A 21,930-nucleotide genomic window follows, 5' to 3' on the forward strand; every position below is an offset into this window, starting at 1 on the left:
TTTGAAAATTGGTATTTTAAAACCTGCTTGTATGCCATAACAAGTCGCAAACAATTTTATGTATTTCAAACACTAAGACCCTTACGTAAAGTAGTAAATGTAGATTTGTAGTGGCAAATTTCACATCTCTGCCTCTGCTGCTTCAGTTTTTAAAATGAGACTTGGTTCAGAGTTTTCATTCTTTATATTATCCCAAAACAGAACTACTTCTGAAGCATAAAAAAACTCAAATGATAATAATACGGGGTTTTTTGTTGTTTTGTTTTGCTGGTTTGTTCCAAACTCGAAAAATATCCAATGTTTTTAAAAAAACACAAAACAAAAAAAACCCCAAAAATCTCTCCCCAGGAGAAGTCCCTGCTAGCTGAGATTTTTTTCAAAACCAAGTTTCACGCTTACGGTATCTTTATAGCCATGTTATACACCCTTGAAAATAAAGGCTCATGTTGAGAATGGTGACAGGCCCTTAATTATAGAGGTGTTAACTGATGACACTATTTTTTATCAGAAAAAAACAAAAGCCCCATAAAACTTCATAGCTTATACTGAAAGTTTGATTCATGCTCATTTTGTTCATTTAAAAATACTCTTTGGAAACTGTGTCAACTCCTGCAGACAACTTAGTGATACATCTTTTCCTGTTAAAATAAAGATAATTCATATTCACCTCTACCCCATGCTAAGCTCTACTACTAATATACACTTCATTACCTGCTCATGTCACCATCTAACACATATCTTTACATTCTTCTACATATAGTGTCCAGGGCTTATTTTTCACCAAACAGAATTTGATAACTATTACACTTAGGAGTTTTTCTGAGGATTTTTTTTTGGTGTTCTAGCCTTTTCATTGCAACTTAAGAGTGATATTAACAGTTCAGACTTTTTTCCATGCTAACTTAAGAGAAACTTTTCATAATTTTTTTTCCCATTAAGGATTTTAAAATCTAAACTCACTTAGATATCAAAACTGAAAACCAGAAGAGAGATTAGATGTATCTGTCATTTTAAAATGGTTTCTGCTACTTTAAAATGCATTTTAAAATTGTACATACAACACTTAGGATTCTAACTTTTACATTGCTGCAATAAGATTCTAATTCAAAATCTTGCAAATAAACATGAAAAATAAGCCACTGGTCGTGAATTCTAATGGATTACATTCAAAGCTAGCCTTTAAAAAAATAAAAAAGTTACAGGCAAAACATACTGGTTTATGTACTCACTAGCTTATCAGGCTACAATAGGCATGTTTTAAGTATAAAAAAGCAGACAATTCAGATTTAAATAAGACTATGTGAAATCAGGAAAAAACCCTTAGATTTCACTATTAAAAAAAAAAGAGAACACCTATAATTACTTCCCATCCTACAGCTACAGTTAAACCAACTAACAAAAATAATCAAACTATTTTTGACAAACAAAAGTTAGGCTAGAATATGTGGCAACAATCAAAATTCATATATGTTTCTATGTAAAATGACTCATGATTTACTATAACATAAAATATGAACAAGAGCACTTTGTGACTAATGGAAGAGCTACTAGTAGAAACACTTAATGCCAAACAGTCTTCAGCCCTCCTTTAAGTTGTATCTCCAAATCAGTATTGACTTCTTTTGACCAGATACATCATTTTTGGCTTGTCACCCCAGTATGTCATGTTTTACCACTTGCCACAGGCAGCAGGAGACAACTAGCTGAGCAAACTACAAGCAGTGACATGCAGAAATTAACTCTCAAATCTGAGTACTTAGATAAAATGATATGCAAGCGCACACTAGGACAAAAGGAATGGCATTCGTCATCCAAATAGGCTCATCACCCCTCCCCACCCCCCTTGAACAGTAGTTGCAACAGCAATAGAAAAAGATCAAGAAGATGTCTGTTCTTCAGAGTCAACTGTGGAAAAAAGTCAGCAATATATAACAGCAGCGATGGACAAGGAAGAGCAAAATGAAAAGAATCTTGTTGAATATCTGTTCATTTACTTTTTCTGAACACAAGCCAAAGTGTGCCACACTGGCTTGTTCTGAACTTCAGATACAGATGTCCTAATCTCCTTAGATCCTTCACAGATTTAGAATTCAGTCTCCCTGAGGCCCCTATAACCAAGTAAGAAAACTCTCTTTATCTAGCTTGGTGGCTGCCAAGACAGATTCCATGTCATTAAGGATGTCAGAGCTCAAAGCCTCTTGCAGACTTGGCATCAGTTCTTCTCCTTCTATATTCATCCCATCTCCTTCCAGTGTCCCAAGGTCCACATTTGTCCCTGGAATGGCTTCAAGGTAGTCTGGGAAACGGTTCTGATGGGACGGTATGTTACTTTGGCTGATACTGTCACCTAGTTATAACACAAAGCAAGATGGATATTAAATATACTCGAAGTACCAAACCCACAATTTATCAGGACAACTGGTTAAAGGTTAATCATATATCTCTTGCATCATACAAGCAACATGATTCATAGAAATCCATCACAAAAACCAAAGATGACTTGACTGCGTGCAGATGTACAAAGAACATGCCTTTGTTTCAACCTTTTCACCTCCTGACCCAAATCTCTACGTATCTTTGATGTCATTTAGCATATTTTAATTTTTATGCTTAAAGGAAAAGACAATATTGAGTCAAGCATTGTTTTGCAGCAGTATTAGCAACACTGGACAAGGCACTATTCTTAGGTCTGAACAAATGATATTACTTAAAAAAGCAAATGAACACTCAAATTCCATATAACAGGAGTGATACTATTTATGAGTAATCACCCATCCTCTCAGTAGAGTTGATTACAAGTTATGTTTTTCACAAATCTATCCATAATATTTCTATTAGAGAAACAGAAGAAGGTGGAAAAACAATGCAAAAATTATCACAGCTTCTCAGAGTTGCTTGTTTTCATTGCAAATGGACACAAGTATATTTGGAAAACATGCATTAAGGCTGTACACAAAAACAGACCTGTATCCATCTCATCAACACTGTTCAGGAAGTCATCGGGGGTTCTGGGGACACTGTAACTGCTCATGCTAAGTCCACTATCTGTGCTTTCATCTCTGGAGTGATATGTTCCACTGTAACAGAAGAAAGGGAGGAAAAAAATGAGGGTAGAGTACTGAAGAAATTAAAATAAATGCTTGTTTTTGAACCAATTCAAGGGCTTTGAAAACACTGCTGTCGGGAGAAATGCTCTATTCTAATCAAAATCTGAAGCCTTTGGCTTTGTGAGACACCTGAGTTTTGTTTTATTTTATTCAGACCTTTTCCAAACCATTGGAAGCATATCACAGATAGTCCCTAATTATTATAAAACAATAATAATAACAGCATACCCTTTCACACTTCTGTAAGGATAAAAAAGTATTTCTAACTACTGAAGTCCCCACTTAACCTACCACTGAAATCTATTTTTAGGTCACTGCTGTTATAAATAAGAGCTATAGTTGGAACTCCTTTAGTGATTTTTCAATTGCTTCCCACTGTTGCATTACTACTAGTTCAGTCGTACACGTCAGGGCAAGAGAGCGCCCTAATATAAATCAAATACTGGTACAGAAGCCATCCTGTAAGCAAACCCTGTTCAGAACAGTCTTGTTGATGGAACAGTTAACAAAACAGCGATGGCATGGGACCTTACATGCATTCGCTGCCTTACTGCCATCTGACTGCCAGTGGAGCGAGGAAGACCAAGAAAGCTGCAGCACGCAATTTGGGATGGGCCGGGGGGGGAGAGCAGGGAGGGAAGTAGGCCAGTGTATTGAGTTTACATGGCAAGGTTTTCGTAGCAGGGGGGCTACAGGGATGGCTTCTGTGAGAAGACACCAGGAACTGACCCCATGTCAGATGCAGACAGTTCCAGCTAGCTCCAAAATGGTCCTGCTGGTGCCCAAAACTGAGCCCGTCAGTGACAGTGGTGGTACCTTTGTGATAACGTATTTAAGAAAGGGTAACGAATGCTGCACAGCAGCTGGGAGACAGGAGTGAGAAGATGTGAGAGCCCCAGCCCTGCAGCCCCCCAGGTCAGTGCAGAAGGAGGGGAGGAGATGCTCCAGGTGCCGGAGCAGAGATTCCCCTGCAGCCCGTGGGGAAGACCATGGTGAGGCAGGCTGTCCCCCTGCAGCCCAGGGAGGTCCACGGGGGAGCAGATCTCCACCTGCAGCCCGGGCAGGACCCCACGCCGGAGCAGGTGGGTGCCCGAAGGAGGCTGGGATCCTGTGGGAAGCCCACGCTGGAGCAGGTTTGCTGGAAGGAGCTGTGGCCTGCATAAGCAGCTGTAGAAATATACCATTACCTCCCTTCCCCCTGCATCTCCTAATACCCAAGCTTCACAAAATATTTTCAAAATCTTCAGGTTGTGGTAGCATTCACTGAGAATCCTTACTGATTTTCCAGTTTGAATACTAAATGAAGATCAACTTGACTTACTGTTTGAATTAGCATTTGAAGACATACTGATCTTTCCCATAATGTGCTCATGAAATATATAGTGTATGCCTTTTTGTCAAGTATGAAGAACCAAACAGATGATGGTTGAATAGCTATTCAATATCGGATGTAAGTAGAACGCCATCAGCCATAAATATATGTATATGTATTAGATTTCACGAAGACATCTTTGCCACACAAGAAAGAAAACCTAACATTTCTTTATAGTTAAATCATAAATATTTATTTTATTTTTAGATTGATTTAAAAATAGTGTCACCACACATTTGATAACAATCCTAATAATTAAGCTATTTAAAACTTATGTGAAAAAAAATGCTGGTTTACTTCATGGGACCAAATACTAAAAACAGAACTGAGACTATGCTGAACTAAATCACTCTAGTAGAGGCAGCTTTTTGGCTGCTGCTCTCACACTTGGAATGTCCAGCCCTTCTCTTCAAACCACTCTTTAATACACATTCCCTCTTTCTTCAACAAGGATTTCTTCATTTAGTAGTCACACCACCCAAAATTACCACACGCAGCTAAACTGCATTACTCAAAATTGAGTGGATGCTTCTTCAACTAATACTTGTTAGAATATGTGTATACAAAAGAAATCCCAATTTAGGAGTTAAATGGAGAATTACCATCACTACCAATATAAATCTAACAGACAAAAACATATAAACAGAGTGGCAAACTAAAAGGTGAAATAGTCTAATGAAGTCTGCATTGCTGGATGTCCCATTCAAAAAATAAAATATACCACAATGACAGTAAGAACTGAAGACAGCAGGCAGAAGATTGACTACATAAATCAAAACACTACTGTATATTTTCTCAAATTGCTCCAATGTAGCAATTATTTTCTGAGATTTTTCAGATGTTCTGATTATGTAAGCAGCGGAAAATATTCAACTACCTAAGCTTTGGATATTCAACTTTGGTACCCAAAGTTAGGAGGACTGTCTCACCAGGAAATTATATATACCCTATAAACATAGAAAGAAGTATTTCTCCAAGTCTGAACTTAATGGACATCACAACTACTGGACTGCTGCATCCAATTCAGAGATAGCAACACATACCCACAAATTCCTTTTTTAAAATTCCTTTCCCTTATCCACATGCCAGAATTAAGTGTGGTAATGTACATAAAATTACTTAGGAGGGACAATGCTCAAACGAAAATGCAAATTAAGATATTGTGAACTCAAGTCAGGTACGGGTTTTCAGTATTTTGCATGGGGTAAGGGCTACAAAAAAAGCCCAGTTAAACATATTTGCAATTAGGCAAGTAGTATCTTTTTGCACCTTACAGAAAATAGTTCTTGCTAATTATCAACCTGCCAAAAAATTACAGGCAACATGAATTTGCCTTTTCTAGCTTTTTTTTTTTTCCTGTTTCTAATTAATGGTAAAGATCCATCATTTTATATTTCATGTTCGTAGACTCACAATGGATAAACTGCGTTAGTCCACTGCCGTGGCCATTTGAAACTTGAAGATGTTTCTTTCACATCAAAAAACAGGTTTTGAAGATGTGAGTATTCTATATCATTTAAGAACAAATTTCAAAATATACCTGGGCTCAATGTATGATGGCAACAGCCTTCCAGAAATTCAAGCTAGTATGTTACTGTAACACATCAAGGCAATCATCCATCTACAGAGGCTTCTCATAGGACAGCAGGTCAATTTTAAGATTTCTTGTCCTTTTTATTCCTTGGGACAGGGCCAGCACAGTTAAGGCTCATACCAGATCCAAGGATTAATTCTATGGAGGACAACCCCTCCCTCTAACAAGAAATGAAGTTTTCTAATCAGATTTGTCTGTGGAGGAGGTAAGTCTTCCTGAAGGGCTTATCCAAAATTTGGAAATACCTCTTACTTCCTTAGGGAGAGTTTAATAACAAAACATTACTTTCTTCTCCATGTGCAAGGCTTTTTTTTTTTTTTTTTAAACTTAGTTTTCTCCAGTATATACAAAGCACTGCGTGCCTTGAGACAAACTTTTTTTCTCACTCTCACAGTAGCACACATAACACTAGCACAGAAAATACTTAATGCAGTAGGCAAAAAAGCTTAAGAGCAACAGATGTTATTTACATAACCTAAACTATATGAATGACAACAGATTCCACTGGCAAGATGGAGGCTATGTTCTTGCACCATCTCCACCGAACTTTACTAATTTTGAGAATTAGAGTGAGGATAGAGTATATGAAATGACAGAGACATCTCCTGGAAAAAGCAGAAAATGAAACAAACTTAAGCTAAGCTGATGGAATATCAGTAACTGGAAAAGTTACATGGAATGACAGTACATTTTTAGGGATGAAGAACCTAAGTGTGTGATATTAGCAACATGAAGTTATTTAACAGAACATGGGAAGGTATTTATAATTGCAGCAAAGGTTTACAAAGATTTTAACTGTTTTCAGCATCTAAAATTACGGCAGGTATTTAAGCTTGCCCTACTCCAAAATCATGCCAGTTCTAACATGACGTGGACTTATTACCTTACAATCAGGTTTGAAACTGTATTGGTGGCAAAACCCATGGAAGTCAAGATTTACATTGAAAGAATCAAGATGAATTTTGTGGGGTTTTCCACGAGTATAATAATGTACCATTAAAGAGAAGGATGAGTATGTTGTTATAGTTCATGAGCACTTACAATAAGCATCCTAGAGTTAGGATAACATTTCAAGGTAATGCAGAAAAGCAGTGATGAACTCTGACAGAATACGTAATTCTTCCCTTTTATGGTAGGCGATACTGAGTTGATATCAGTTTAGAATGCTGGCAAAATACAGTCCAATGAAGAACTACAAAATTAACTACTCCAACTTAAGATCAACTACTTGATACTGCTGAAAGGTCAGTAGATTTTTACGCCATTAATTAAAAGTTTATGTGGCTTGGAGATTTGACTGTTCTACCATTTTCACCTTTTCTTTCCAGCATGCTAAGCAAAAAAATACAGATACAATTTCTCAAGCTACAGAAGTTTCTCCAAAGCTGTAATGGTTAGTATGAAGTATTTTCAAGCTGTAATTAGAACAGTATTTCCAACAAAACAAACACTCCAACTTAGAGGGATGAAGGAAAAATTTATATGAAAAAGACTAGTCTATACTGTAAAAATCTAAATCCTGAATTAGAAGACCCACTTCAAAATAATACAGCATTTAAAATGAAACATGCCACTGTTTGCAGACCTAACATTAGCAGAGTAAAAATACTGCTAAATTAAATACCTGAAGTGAAGGGGAAGGGTGAATGGAGAAACCTTAAAATGAACCTCAAGGTGTAGTCCTAAATGTGCCTCAACAGTTCATTTGATCTCATAGCAAGCTATTCACAAATTCTTCTGAGTCAGTAATTTGAAGTGACTGTTAGTCAACAGATTATGCAGAGGCAAACATGTTATGACTTTGAATAAAAAACCTTCCTACAAGTCTGAACAGACTACTTCCTCCCACAGGAGACAGCTTTTAATCCTCAACTTTTACTAGACTTGCCATTTAAGGAAAGATTCATTTACAGCTGTGGCTTTTGGCACAGACAGATGTTCAAAATAAACTATTACATGCACCAAACAGAATTCTAAATCAATTTTTTTCCCCTCTAGCAGCTACTCCTACAAACCTGTTAAGAAAGGGATCAGAACTATTTGTAGTCATTGTTCTCAGTTCCTGAGACATTCCAGGAGATGACACAGGATTTTGAGATCCACCGTCTTGTTCCATTGTTGGAAGCTGGCTACGGAGAGCCAATTCCTAGAACAGGAGGAGGGGAAGAAAGAAATATCATGTTAGGCATTTGAATACACTTTTCAGATAAACAAACACATGACATTATAGGTAATTGAGGCTTTTACTGTTTGCAGTTACAAGATTTCAATAAGTTTCTGAAGACAAAACAAGAATTTTTACTGGCTTCAATGACAATGAAAGTTCCACCAGTCAAGCCCAGTATTACAGAGACTTCACTGTAAATATATTTATGGATATATATATCTGTATGTTTACATAAATCTTTTCTAGTTCACTTCAATATCCTTTTGCTAAGTCTATTCTTAAGATCAAAAAAAGAATTGTTAACACTATATGACCCCTAAGATATGTCTGTCTAGCTCTGCTGACTAGTACTTTTTTCCCCATTTCTTTTAAGTTCTGATTTAGTCCCTGGTTTCCTTACCTTGCTTGTTTCATTCAGCAAAGTTTAAAGTCTTTCCCTACAAGTTCCCATTTACTCCTCCTGTTTGAGGCATGCATTTTGAAACTTCTAACTGATCAAATCAGTGATTTGTCCCACACATAAATCTTAAAGCTCTTCAAAGGAATTTCTTAGTAAAACTAAGACACTGCACTTCTGAAGTTATGAACCTAGACTGCATATATGTTTTTACACATCTGACTGTGCACCAACTTGAATCAATTCATCCATAAAGCTTGTCATTACTATTTAATGAAAGTAAGTTTTAATATGCACAAAATTAAAGGTGGATGGAGATAAGCAGCATTTTACATAGTTTCCAGTGCCCCCTCTCTCCCTTTTAAAATAGGTAATCCATGAGTTACACATGTGAAAAATAGAATAACTTTCTTCAAGCAGCTCTCCTAAAATATCATCAATGGCTCACCAAGTCTGTGCTTTGTTAATGTAGAGACTGGTAAAGAAATCTATTGACTATCTTGTTACCCTTATTAATTAGTAGTATGTGATTTCCAGGCTGTGGCTGGGAAGCTAATCTCAGGCAAAACCAATCCTGTCAGTCTTGACAATACTCAATATTTCTCACTTGTAAAATAAGCAGCTTTCATCCATTCTAAATTAAGAGCCTAAGGACTACTGTAGACTTTTAATATATAAAAATAATCTTTCTCCAATTCTTCTTCAAAGTGATTTCTTTTTAAAAAAGTCTAAGGCTATTTTATTTTCCGGCAGATTGTGCCAAATATTGAATGCTTCCCTACCACCTGGTTGTTTTTTTTTTCCTTTTCTAATCTGCATATGCTTCAATCCCATTCCTGTGGATTATTATTCTACATATTCCTTTAATATCAAGTTTCATGTTCATACTAGTTTTTCTCACTCCAGTTGTACTAGAAGGTTTTCTCACTCCAGTTGATTACACCTTTGCAGAAAGTGTACAAATATACCACTGGTTTTTGTGTTCATCACACGCAATTGCCTACTCCAAGTAAATCCAGTCCTCTGCTCACCATCACTTACTTGGCCACTGTTCTAATAAACAGTAATAATACTCCTCCTCATTTTCAGATCACAGGATGGTAGGCACCTTTTAATCATTTCTATAGGCTTATCCGTCTGATTTTCATTTGCTTATGTAATAAAACCAAGCGCAAAGACTATATTATGAGGTCTTACAGCTAAGTTTACAAAATTCTATCAGTCACATCAGCCTTGATACAAGAAGGTTGATATACAAGTGGACTCAATCCATTTAGGAAAACAACAACAACAACAACAAAATTTTCTTTCCTGGAATGCTTCCCAAATGGTGATCTGAGGAAGGCAGAAGGCCTTAGAGCAGCCATCCCAGAGATGGCTCAAGAACTGCTCAATCACACCACAATCTTTATGCCATTCCTCTGGAGACTAGTATTCTTCCCAATGTCACCTGAGCCTTCCCACCTCTGAGAAACTGCCTTCCTGTGGTAGCTACTTTTAAATATTTCTATCTTGCTAGCTGTCCAATGAAAGAGGAAGGAAGGAAAAAAAACAACAACAACAACTTGATTTTGCACCACTACTTCTGGAACATTTTCAGCCTTGGATTCATACCTGGAATACAGTACACCCTTCTTCACTCTGATAGCAGAGCTGTCAATCAGTGAGTGCTCTGCTCTTACGTAGCTACAACTGCCTTGCTGTGGCAAGAATGCTCTGTCCTTTTCCCCTTCCCTCTTGCTTTGATCTGTGCGTTGTGTTTTTATTTCCTTGGGCTGCAGTCCCTGACTAGGATGAAGAAGTGGAGCCAAAAGTGCCAATGCCCCAAAGAGTCATGACAAAGCAAAATCAACGCAGAGTCATTTCTCTATGTAAAGCACTAAAGTGACATAGTATCTCATTGTGTGATAGGCCTGGTCTTTCCAATCAGCACTGCCTCTTGATGCAATAGTTTTTAAAACAAAAAGGGGCAGGGGGCAAGGAAGGAGAGAGAAGAGAAATCCATGCAGGTCCCCTTTTCAAGAGTTACTGACACCAGGAAAGAAAACACACACAAATTTCTCTTCTGTACCTTACGAAAAAAAGTCATTACAAAGGAATAAGCAATTTGGAAAAACGGGAAAGTTACCTTTGCATTTTCTAAATCCTTAGAGGGTAGGAGAGATTGAAGTTTCGTCAATGTATGAACTTAAATAGTACGGTAAAAAACAAATGTAGCTCAGATACTAGCCAGCTAAAAAAGAAAAATCACATTTCACTGAAGGCCCACTAAAAAGAGATGTATTAAACCAGGAGAGAGAACTGTATTTTGCTTATTCTTTGGCACATACAACATAGTAAAATAAAGCTTTTTAATATTAGTACTACTTTTATCCTTGTTTCAACAACATTGCTAAAAGTGCAAAACTACAACTATTTTTAACTATTTGTAAGTAGCATTACTGCTACTTTTTCAGGAGGCAGAACTACAGCACTTCCGCCTCGAAAGAATGTTATTCCATTACTCATTCCAGTAATAAATTTCTATCTGGGGAGTCTGAAAGAGAAAGGAATTACCAAAAAAGACGAGCTCTTCAGAAACAAATACAGAGCAATTTATAATCATTCCATAAGATAAGCAAAGTTTTCTACAAGCCCTGAAGAGTGTATTAAGACTATTTTTCCTAAAAGGTGCATGTAATGGAAGCTAAAGTTGTGTTGCTTGGAGAATGGTCTTTTCATTTCTTCTTCCTTATAAAACTGATTTTCAATAAAAAACTTATGCCTTTCCTATACTTAAAAAAAACCTATGGGAGTGTACAAGCCTCTCCCAGCTCCAAACAGAGCAATGTGAACTCTAGGCTTTTAGTTCATGCTTTAAAATATATCCTTTATTAGAAGTACTTAAAGTCTGGAGGCAAAAATAAAACCATGACAAAATCCTGGCTTAGATTTCTATAACTTGATCTCATCCTCTTTTTCTAAGTATGTCAAACTTTTTTTAAGTACCTCTGGGAAAATAAAAGCTTAGCATTCCTATTGTTAACACAAAAGCTGAATTTTGGTTATTACATAAAGACCAAAATGATCTCTCATCTCCTTAAGCAAAGTAATTTTAAAAATAAGGTCAGCATCGTGTAATTTATCTGGCTGACCTTATCAATTTTTTTTAAATAATTGCATACAGATTAAGTTTTACATGAATTTCCAGGTCATTCACACCATGTCCAAATTAACTTTATAAAATTACTCTTTTCAGCGCATTTTTATCTTCATCGTGCTTTTGAGGAAAGGTAAAAGACTCCCTTGTGCAACTCACGTATCATATGCTTACTGTATTAAACATAAGATATGCTACTCAACTTTAATTGATATATCCTTATAATTGGGGGGGTTTTGGTAAATTTACTTTAAAAGGTCCAATTGTAACATTTCTGCCCCCAAACACTGCTCAACTATCAAATGATCCACAGGCTTCATTCAGCTGGGGTGGGAGAGAAGTGTTAGGGGAAAGAGAAGACCACAACACTTATGGGCAGACTTACAGCACCAGTTATTTCTTCAGACCAAGTATTTATATTCTTGTTCGAGGGCCACAAATTTACAGCATATGTACAAAAGAAACAGGGAAAACACATGGACAGATGAAGACGAGTTCAGCAATGAGGAATTATGTAATTAGGGAAGAGTAAAGGGGAAGAATAAATCATTCAGTGTTGCAATCATAAAAACCAACAAAATTAATTTAAGAGGTGATACTGATAGAGTGATAATTAATTGTATTGTAAACACTTGCCAAAGAACTCAATGCTACGCAGAGCATTGCAAGTGCAGATAAGGCAGCATAAATTGGAGTAGACATTTGTAAATAAAGTCTGGCTTCTTATCTGGTTTTGCAGTCCTTTGCTGTGCCACTGCTTCATACTCCTCTTACTGTCTCTCTGCCCGTGGCTTCAGTACTGCAACTGCCCAGCCGAGGTGTCTCGGAGCACCACTAAGGCAGGTACGTGTCAGCAGGAGTCAGCAATCGTGAAGGCCACACAGAGCTGGATGGCCTCCCTCTACCAATTTTTGTTTGCTTCTAGCAAAAGCTGTTATTCACGGCCACCTTGTACTCAGGTCAACATGACTCATATCTTCTGCTGACCAATTGCTTTAGCAATTGCTTTAGCAATTGGTACTTCTGTGATTAGGTTTTGCAACTGCAAACAGCACCAGTGACTCCAGGAAATCCATTGCAGTGAGCTACAACTCCTGTACAGACACAAAATGTGTCCTGAAGCAATTAGGGGCATAAAAAACAATGGCAACGAACGCAGATTTGATTTACTCTATAGACTTTTAGACTGGGTATTTGTCCATAAAGATCTAAATTCACAAGCAAGCAACAAAATTATTTTGTTAAATGCTGCAAGTGGAATCAGAGCTTCTGAATTTTCAAGTTACTCATATCTTTCCTACTGTGTAACTTCTAGCTACCAATGCTCAGCATTTCCCCCTTAAACCAACAGAGAGTGTGAAACAAATTCTACAGCTCTTGCCACACAAACACCTTTCACTTACTTCTGTGGTTTTCAATAAGGAATGAAGCTATACTATTTCGGAAGCTGAAGAACATTTAAAGCACTTCGTTCCCAAGATGGCTGAACAACAGCAATGTTGCTGTTGCAGTAAAACTAGCTGAATTCCACTTTTTGTATATTTTGATGGCAGCCAACATACCCTTACCCCCCAAATCCAGCCACACAGGACTCCCTTTCAGTAATGCTTGCCTATTTATGTCCAATCATGCTTGCATTTTCTAGACAGTCTTTAAAATAGTACCTTAGTGTACTGCTTATCAGAAATACCAAAGACTTAAATAATAATTAGGTCAAGGAACATCTCCATAATTTCTAGAGGACATCCAACTCCAAGCTGAAATTGCCAATGCTTTACAAAACTTTGTTTTATTTAATCGCGTTTAGAAGAAGCAGAGTTTGTTAGTCAGGACCAAGGCAGATGTGTGCTTTGATCTCTTAATCACTGTGGGTCACAATCCAGGGGCAATTCCAAAGTGACTTTTTACTTATCATTACAGGCGGCATATTCTTACCCCTCCCTTCAGCTGGAACTAGCATTTGCACAGCCATACACTAAGACAAGTAAAAAAACCAACCTAGCTGAAAAATAATTTTTCTGATAGATCAGGTGTCTGATCCGTCTTGCAGTGTAGCCACACCAGTGCTTCAGCTACTAGATTATGAAAAAACAATGTTAGACATATCCTGTTCTGCTGCCTTATTATTAAGGCAATCTCTGGCAGACAGCTGAGTTTAATGTCTTAAAACTGCTGCAGTTCAGTTTGCCAGAGCATGTCTACCAGACCTCTCAGAAGTCATTTTATTAAGAAGAAAGTATTTTGCTTAAAAAATACCACATAACTCCTCAGCTGGAGTCTTCAGCCCCAGTTTAGGATGGCTCTAGACAGCTGGTTAAGCCTTCTCCTGAATTAATTTCTAAAGTCATGGCACTGCATAGGTGTGCTGCCTTACCTGTAAGCCTCATGGTACTCCATAACAAAGCTCTGTGCAACTGATGCAGAGTAAATGACAGGTACATGACAGATTATCTGAACTAACCTTTAGCTACTTAAAATACAAGCGTCTTCCTAGAAACAGATGCCTATTTAAATAGAGGCAATATGCTAAGATTTGTTATTACATGCTGAATTTACTACCATAAACTAAAGAAGTCAGTTCATTAATTACAAAGATTTTTGGAAGGTAGTCCAGTGAATAACAATGGTTTGTTACCTAATGAAGTAAAATATTCCTGCTAACAATAACGTAACAACATTTCAAAGAAAACTGAGATAAATGCATACAAAATTGATTTCTGTCACTTGGAAACTTCAAGTTACAATATTGTACATGCTGCTCAGCTCCCTTATCTGCGTGACAGTTTTTCAGTAGTATTTTGTTATTGGTTTTGAAGAGTAAGAAATCAGTAGCAATTTCGGTTCATTGTGTAAAAGAAAAATCTAACAGAAAACTTAAACCACAAGGAACAAAGCAAAACTTAGTACTAGTAAAAAGAGCTATCAAGTGAGTAAAACACAACAAAAGGACAGATAAAATACCTGAAATTTCTCATTTTAGTGGGAGTAAATATTGTTTGTGACTACTGATTAAAAAAAGTTCAATCAGAAGCAAAAATTTTAAATGAGAAAAAAACTTTGTTCAAAAAAGACTCTTCACTGTATCTTAGCTAGCCCTCCTCAAAACTTTTCATATAATGGATCTCTTCAGAATAAGACATATCACAGACCATTTTCTCTACCAAATACCAAGCAATAAGGCAAATTTAAACCAAGGGACACAATACAGCTATGAATTTGCTGCAAGTATCTTTTAATTTTCTTCCTGTATCTTGTAAATGTAATTTTAAAAAATGTTTCCGTATACCAGTGATCGTATCTTCACTGGTCAAAAAAGCCATGTTCAAAGACTAAATGGCTGGCTTCAGTACCTTCTCTCTGTTTAAAAAAAAACCACAAACAAACCTCCCCCCCCAAAACAACCAACCAACAAAACCCCAACTAAAACTCAACATCAACCCCTCCCCGCCAACACAAATACCCTTGACAAAACCAGGACAAGTCATTTATCTTGTTAATCTAGGTGGGCTTTAGATAACACACGAGGAATGGGAAACGAGAAATTCAAGAGACAGCAGTGTTTGGGATTCACTAAGAAACTAAAATAACTATTGCCCATGATTTCTACCAAGACTTGAACACAAGTATATCTTGTTATTTAAAGACATATCACAGGGAAGAGAAAAACAAACCAAAATGTAAGTCCTCAGTAAAATTCCATCTTCACTAACAGCATGGAAGTTCAAGAGTACAGAATTCAAGACTGTACTTGTTTTTAATGATGTCTTCCTTCCTTACTTTCTAGAAGATGTCACAAATCTGACAGTAACACAGCTTTGTATCGGTGTACATGCAAAGTGACTGAAAAAAAATATTCTACTGAAAAATAGTAATAGTGTCTTACGAAATTACTACTGTCCTGGAACATTGGAATCTTCCCAACTAAGCTGATGAAAGGTGTCAAACACCAATTAAGACGAACTTTTAAAAAAACAGAATCATAAGAAACTAAAATAATATTTCAAACCCAGTAACTATTCAATACTATAAGTGCTTATATTTTATGCAGTAAGAGCAAAGATGAAAGAAAAAAAAAGAAGACACAAAACCAAGTGATTCAGCAAACAGTGACAGACTGGCCATATGTCTTTGCAGATTCTTCACTGAGTAGGGGAATTTCCAGAATGTCACTCAAAAGTTGATAAGAAGTAAGTCCGGGGCAACAGAACAGAGAGTATGAGAGGTACTTCATAAAATATAAGGGACAAAAGAATGGAGACAATTAACAGAAAGCACATTCCAGGTATGCAGGACTACCAAGAAAGCAGCACAGAGATAACAGAAAGGTAAGTTGGAAAGCACAACTGAGCAAAGTAGCAAGGAAGCAGCGCTGTATCTGGTTCTCAGACAGGAATCTCCACGCAGTGCTAGAAACAAGCAGCAGATACGGAATGAGTGAGCACATAGAGAGGAACCTATCACATAAACAGCTGTGTAGTATGCTGATCTTACTAGCAAATACCCTATTAGCGGCAGACAAATAAGAAATCTTCCAAGTCTTAGCACAAGAAAGTAGTCTGCACAACATCCAAGAATAATGCCATCAGTACCTCAACATTATTTGCCTCTATTTCTTTCCATCATATACTGGAAGGCAAGAAATCTGTTACTTAACATCTAGCGAATTTTATGATTTATACAAAAGTTGACTTGCCATCTACTTTAGGTGAGACACTGTTCACAACCGGATGCTAATTGCAGGAAAATTGAAGGAGAGCTACTGGGGATGGAGAGAAAGTCAAGTTACTCAATCTCTTAACTAAGACAGGTAGGCATCTAAGGTGTTCACACATAAATGATGATGAGCCTAAGTAACTGGACAGATGGTTGGTGTTTTCAAATTCCTAGGATGTATCAATAGCTCTTGTTTATATACAGTAAATATGGAAGTTGTAATTTTTGCTTCAAATACCTTCAACTTGGACATTTTTAGAATTATAATAAAACACACCCTCATTCAAACAAGAAGAGTCTTTTACAGTACTTGCCACAAAAGATGGAGCTGAGCAATTGCTTAATCTTTCCAGGAGGTATTTCAGTGCTAACGCTTCCATACATAACACTTTGAGTGTTAGTGTCACCACAGCATACTACAGTATCATGGCAGAGAGATAAAAACTGGCAAGAATACAATGTTCACTCAGTACCAAAAATCCTGAACAAAGATATCAATACAACATTGGCACTGTATCCAGGTTACATGGACAAAAATGTCAAGAAGGAAGAGGAGGTTGGGCTGGATGCAGGATGTTGGACTAGATGACCTCCACCAGTCCCTTCCAACCTATTTGATTCTGTAATTAAGAAAAGCTCAGAGATCCAGTTAAAAGTTATGGAATACTTCTCAGGTTTTTTAATCCATAAAAAAGAGATACTTCATTAGAGGTGAGCTTCAAGAATGCTGGTGTCATATAATTTCTTTACAAATGGAAGACCTTGGCAATCCCTCTCTAAAATAGACTTAGTCTTCCCAGAATTAAGAGCACTGAATATATCAAGATTTTCAGTATTTCTTAAAAGAACATCTAAAATTTAGCAAGAGAAGCTATTATTCTTCCCCCAAGCACAGCTTTATCATCATGAAAGCAGATAATCCCTCTAAATTTCATTAATTTTATTCACAAAGGAAAGAAAGGATCTGTCAAAAAGAAAAAGTTGACCAAAGAAATGTTCATTCTTCCTATAGATTTTTCACAGATTCAGAAGCTTGGCTATGACCTGACAGGATGTACAGATTTGGACTTCAATAATAGCATCATTGGAGAAGGCAGATAACATTTGCCTCTACAGTACAAGGCCTCAAGAAGCACTTAGAGAACAATTTCCATAAGCAGTTCTCTAAGCACCTTCTTCCATATGTGGCTGCTCACTACATTATTGAAGTGACACATGAAAACACAAAAAATACATTTAGATCATACAACATGAATAATCTAGTATTATAGAACTTTTAAGTTTACACGATTGCCTACTTTTCTATCCACCAGATCACTCAAACGCAGCTTGAGTCATTAGCAAATGCAGACTAATAAAACTGATCTCAGGCAGGTGAGTATACAAGTGAGCCTGGTATGAAGCCACTTTACATGTAACTGGAATCCTGATTTTTGCATAAAACCTTTCATCAGTTCCCATCCCAAACAAAGCAGAGTGACCACTACATATGCGTTTAATTAACTATCAATAAGGTCCCTTTGAGTTTTTGCAGCTTTTTAGTGTTTTAAGCCACAATTTCAAGAGGTTCCAAAAATCTGATCTTATTAAGTATGAAACTGATCCCCAAGTTCTCCACACGCTGCATACTTCTGAGTTGGCAACAGGAAGAAGTTACTGTGGAAGAGTGAACAATTGGATGACAGGACTTCAGCCATACAAGAAAACATAGAATACACTTTTGGCATTCAGTAAGAAAAACACGCCTTCTGAATGACCTAATGGTGGCAGAAGATAAGGTGTTTCTAACTGGTGTGGAGGAATGTGCTGCTCTGTTTATTCCCTTGTATAACAGCAATTCTTAAGGAGTTTTTTTCTCCTCCATAATAGGATCTACTATTGATCAACGAGATCATTATATGGTTAATGCTCTGTAAATGAATCAGATGGTTACATCTCAATTAGAATGCTTCAGTTCTAGAGCTGCACTGATACTGCCAAACAAAAAAGTATTTTTTCCAGGGTGTCAGTATTATTTCTAAGGTCTAAGGTCCTTATTTTGAAGATGATCTTCTCAGGAGAACTAGTAACGTACAAATTTTGTGGTACTCTTCAGAATGCAATAGGACACCAGTACTCATGGCTTCCAAACACAGGATGCTTTCTTTTATTGTTTTTCTTGCCTAGTGCGTAGAGTGTTTTTTCTTAGAAAAACAAAGTACAATACAAGCCAATATAAACATTGTCCTAAGAACTGGTAGATTAAGAATACTGTTAGCAATAGCAAGCAAGAAGCTCTCCATATATCCATAAATCCACCCTTTCAGATATTCATTCCATATTCAACTTCTTAAGAGCCTAAAAGAAGTCTGCATTAAACTGTTTATTATGATTCACATTTTGACCAATTTTCTTTTAGTATGACCTTGGGAGGCTTTTCAGAATTGTTTTTTCCTATACAGAAAATGTATCTGTGCAGGAGCCTGTTAAATGTCAAAATGGAATAATTACATATTATTTCCCCATAGCAATTATTTTGTTATTCTAGTCTATTAAATAATTCTGTTACACTGTACATGCTTAAAAATCATAAATATTTCAAGTGACTTTTTATTAACTGATTACAGATATCCTTCTTTAAGATCATACCTGTTTAAACAAACTGATAAGAACATTCATATGAACAGTACTTAAAAGTCACAAACTACTACCTTAGATATAATAGGAGGTTTGCTTTAAATACACATCTTGATGACATCAGGACTGGAACAGCAGTATCCTCAAGAATGCTAAACAAGAAGGTTGTTTTCAATGCAGAAAAATGTGCAATGAATTCCTTATTTGCTTTTAAATACTGATATAAAGTTGTGGTAATGCAGCACTCGTAAAAACAACGTTAGGGTCGTGACCAGAGAAGTGGTTCAAAAATGTGTATGGCAGAGCTTGTTTTGTTTGTTTTTCTTTTTCAGAATGCCTTCATGTAGCAAAAAGTTCCCCTGCTAGCCTAATTTAATGCTTTCATTTTTCTAATTATGCTGAAACATCAGTTAAGAGCCTACCTGATGTTTTGGAGAATTTGCTGTGCTGGGATTGATATTCCGCAATGCCTAAGAGTAAAAATAAGATGGATAAAAATTACTTTAGCTGCATGGTTTGCCTATGCAGGCTGTCTTATAAACACCATCTTGTAGTATCAAGCCCCCAAGACAGGCCAGATGAGACAGGATAAGGGAGTTAAGAAACTATGAAAATCACGACACAGTGAAACAAAACTGACAGATTTACCAAGGATGCGTACTTGACAGGTAAGCTTAACAACCAGGGAGAACAAGGTGAAGGGAACTGGCTGTCACCTGGTCCAAAGTTAGTCAGGTTCTTAATGACAACTGAGGAAGAAGACAATTAGAAGCCCTACCTAGAAGCATGGTAGCACAGGGTAAAATGTTTGTTGGTGGATTAATTGCAAAGCAGGAACAGCAGAAGCCCAGGTGCTTAAGCGGAGAGAAAGTCCTGATGTCACCTTTGCAATGTATTCTTACCTAGAGTGCTATAAAAAGTAACGGCTGTAAAGATGACCCATCTTACACCAAGAGATGCTGAAGATTCCTACAAAACAGGCCTTGACTACAAAGGGGATAATGGGAGTCAGATTCCAGGACAGAATACTGCAGGTGATGAAGAAAGAGAAAAGCTGTCTTTGAGGACATTAAGATATTATCCTCTCCTCATACAAGGCCCATCACCCAAAGTGAAAAGGTAACAGGGTAAGATTTTAGAAGGTCTTCCTCAAAGAAAAGATTAGTGCTTTCTCTGGCAGTGTCAAAAAACCAAAGAATATCCTAAGTACGTAGCACAGATGATAGTAACTCTTAAAACATTCAGATGGAAAAATCGAAGCAGAAGGCTTAGAGTCAAAAGGAAGTCAAGCCCAAATTCAAAATCCAGAGATTCCAATGTCCAGTCCTACACTTTAACATTTGCTACAGCTATATTCATATAGTAGAAAAATACTGAAAGGAATAGTTTGCAGCCTAGTTATGAAGTTTGAAATTCTTCAGTATATGAAAACCACAGATTCAAAATGCAGCACGAGTGATTCAGTTGTTCCATGCTCCACTCCACCGTTTAACAGATAAGATTTTAGCAACAAGGTGTCTCCTCAATATAACTTCTACAAACTTTAAAAGTACTTTGAAATCCTACAGACTGTAACAGGTTCTAAAAGTGAAAGACCTTCCTCCACTTAAAAGTGAGAACTAAAGCAGCTGTGGGAACCAACTTCTTGCCTTTTTGCATGACTCAGAACTCAATGAATATGAAATACATTCTCAAGAGAAATATCCAATCAGATCAACAGTCCATGATGTCACCCTAATAGTGAAGAAGCCTGTTCTCAGAGAGTTTTGTTAGAGAGAAGAATGAGAGAGGAAAGTAAAATCCTTCAGTCTGGTAAGTCAGATGCTTTCACTACCAAGCTGATACCAGTAGCAGAATGAATGCAGACCTTTTTAGATCTCAAAGATTTTTGTACAGTCACTGGTCTTTAAGACTCACTGAAACAACAATTTACCCAAAACAAAACATAACATACAAAAGAAATAGTGGAAGTAGGTGTCTAACCTGTGGCCTCACCTGCCGAAGCAGTTCTTGATGCTTCAGTCTCAGCCTTTCCTTCTCCATCTGTAGCTGCTGAAGTCTCATCTGTTGTTGCTGATTGGAGCTACTTCCACCCATCACACTGCCTTGGGGACTCTGAGGAGCCAGAGGGGGTGGCTGCTTCACTGGAGCACTTTGGCTGATTCGCTGATTCATGGCTAAGGAACCAAAACAATAAACATTGAAAAATGAAATTCAAACAAATACATGCAAGGCAAGTATTATCCTTAGAAGGCATATATTAAAAACTTTATAAAATTACAAGCCATGACAGTACAAAACATGCAGCTACACTGATGTTCAGACTGTGAAATGTATGCACACATGTTATTCCTGTGAAATCAATGCAATGGTCTCATGTTTAAGAGTACATACTTGTTCTAAAAGGTTCTGAAAACAGTTAAATGTGTAAGTTGGTGAAAAATTCAGAAGTGGTAGTAAAATATTTCAAGTTTAATTAGAAGGATCTCTCTTCTTCCTAATAAACTATTCTCAATTTAGACACAAATAACACAAAAACACTCTTCTTATTCATGTGAAATCTTAGAGTCATTAAACTTGAGAACACATAGAATGACAAAACAGATCATCTCACTTACTTCAAACTACATTTGGTTAAAGGTTACCATTCTTCCCAATGTGGTACAGGTCATGCTACTATCATTCACACCCTTGTCACATCAAGTTTTGAGTGTTACAGACTCCATTTAGGGCATCTTGACATGCAAAATTAGAGCTCGTACAGAAATGGCAGATGAATTACACAGCCAAAAATACTGCCATCAACATAGGAAACATTTTGCTAG

General features: G+C 36.9%; 1 protein-coding gene across 1 annotated transcript in view; it reads right to left on the reverse strand.

Annotated features, from left to right (window-relative positions):
• Nucleotides 1-1,152: 1,152 nt before the first annotated feature.
• Nucleotides 1,153-21,930, reverse strand: part of YAP1 (Yes-associated protein 1) — an 89,607-nt gene continuing 68,829 nt past the window's right edge. The window contains exons 4-9 of the mRNA XM_010578195.1: nt 21,101-21,282; nt 19,528-19,575; nt 8,089-8,219; nt 2,965-3,077; nt 1,686-2,347; nt 1,153-1,202 (exon numbers count right to left, since the gene is read on the reverse strand). Coding sequence (XP_010576497.1) covers nt 2,109-2,347; nt 2,965-3,077; nt 8,089-8,219; nt 19,528-19,575; nt 21,101-21,282 — 713 coding nt within the window. The 3' untranslated portion in view covers nt 1,153-1,202; nt 1,686-2,108. The remainder of the gene's footprint in view (nt 1,203-1,685; nt 2,348-2,964; nt 3,078-8,088; nt 8,220-19,527; nt 19,576-21,100; nt 21,283-21,930) is intronic.

This window comes from Haliaeetus leucocephalus, unplaced genomic scaffold (assembly GCF_000737465.1).
Source record: "Haliaeetus leucocephalus isolate CR32 unplaced genomic scaffold, Haliaeetus_leucocephalus-4.0 Scaffold616, whole genome shotgun sequence".
Classification (NCBI taxonomy): domain Eukaryota; kingdom Metazoa; phylum Chordata; class Aves; order Accipitriformes; family Accipitridae; genus Haliaeetus; species Haliaeetus leucocephalus.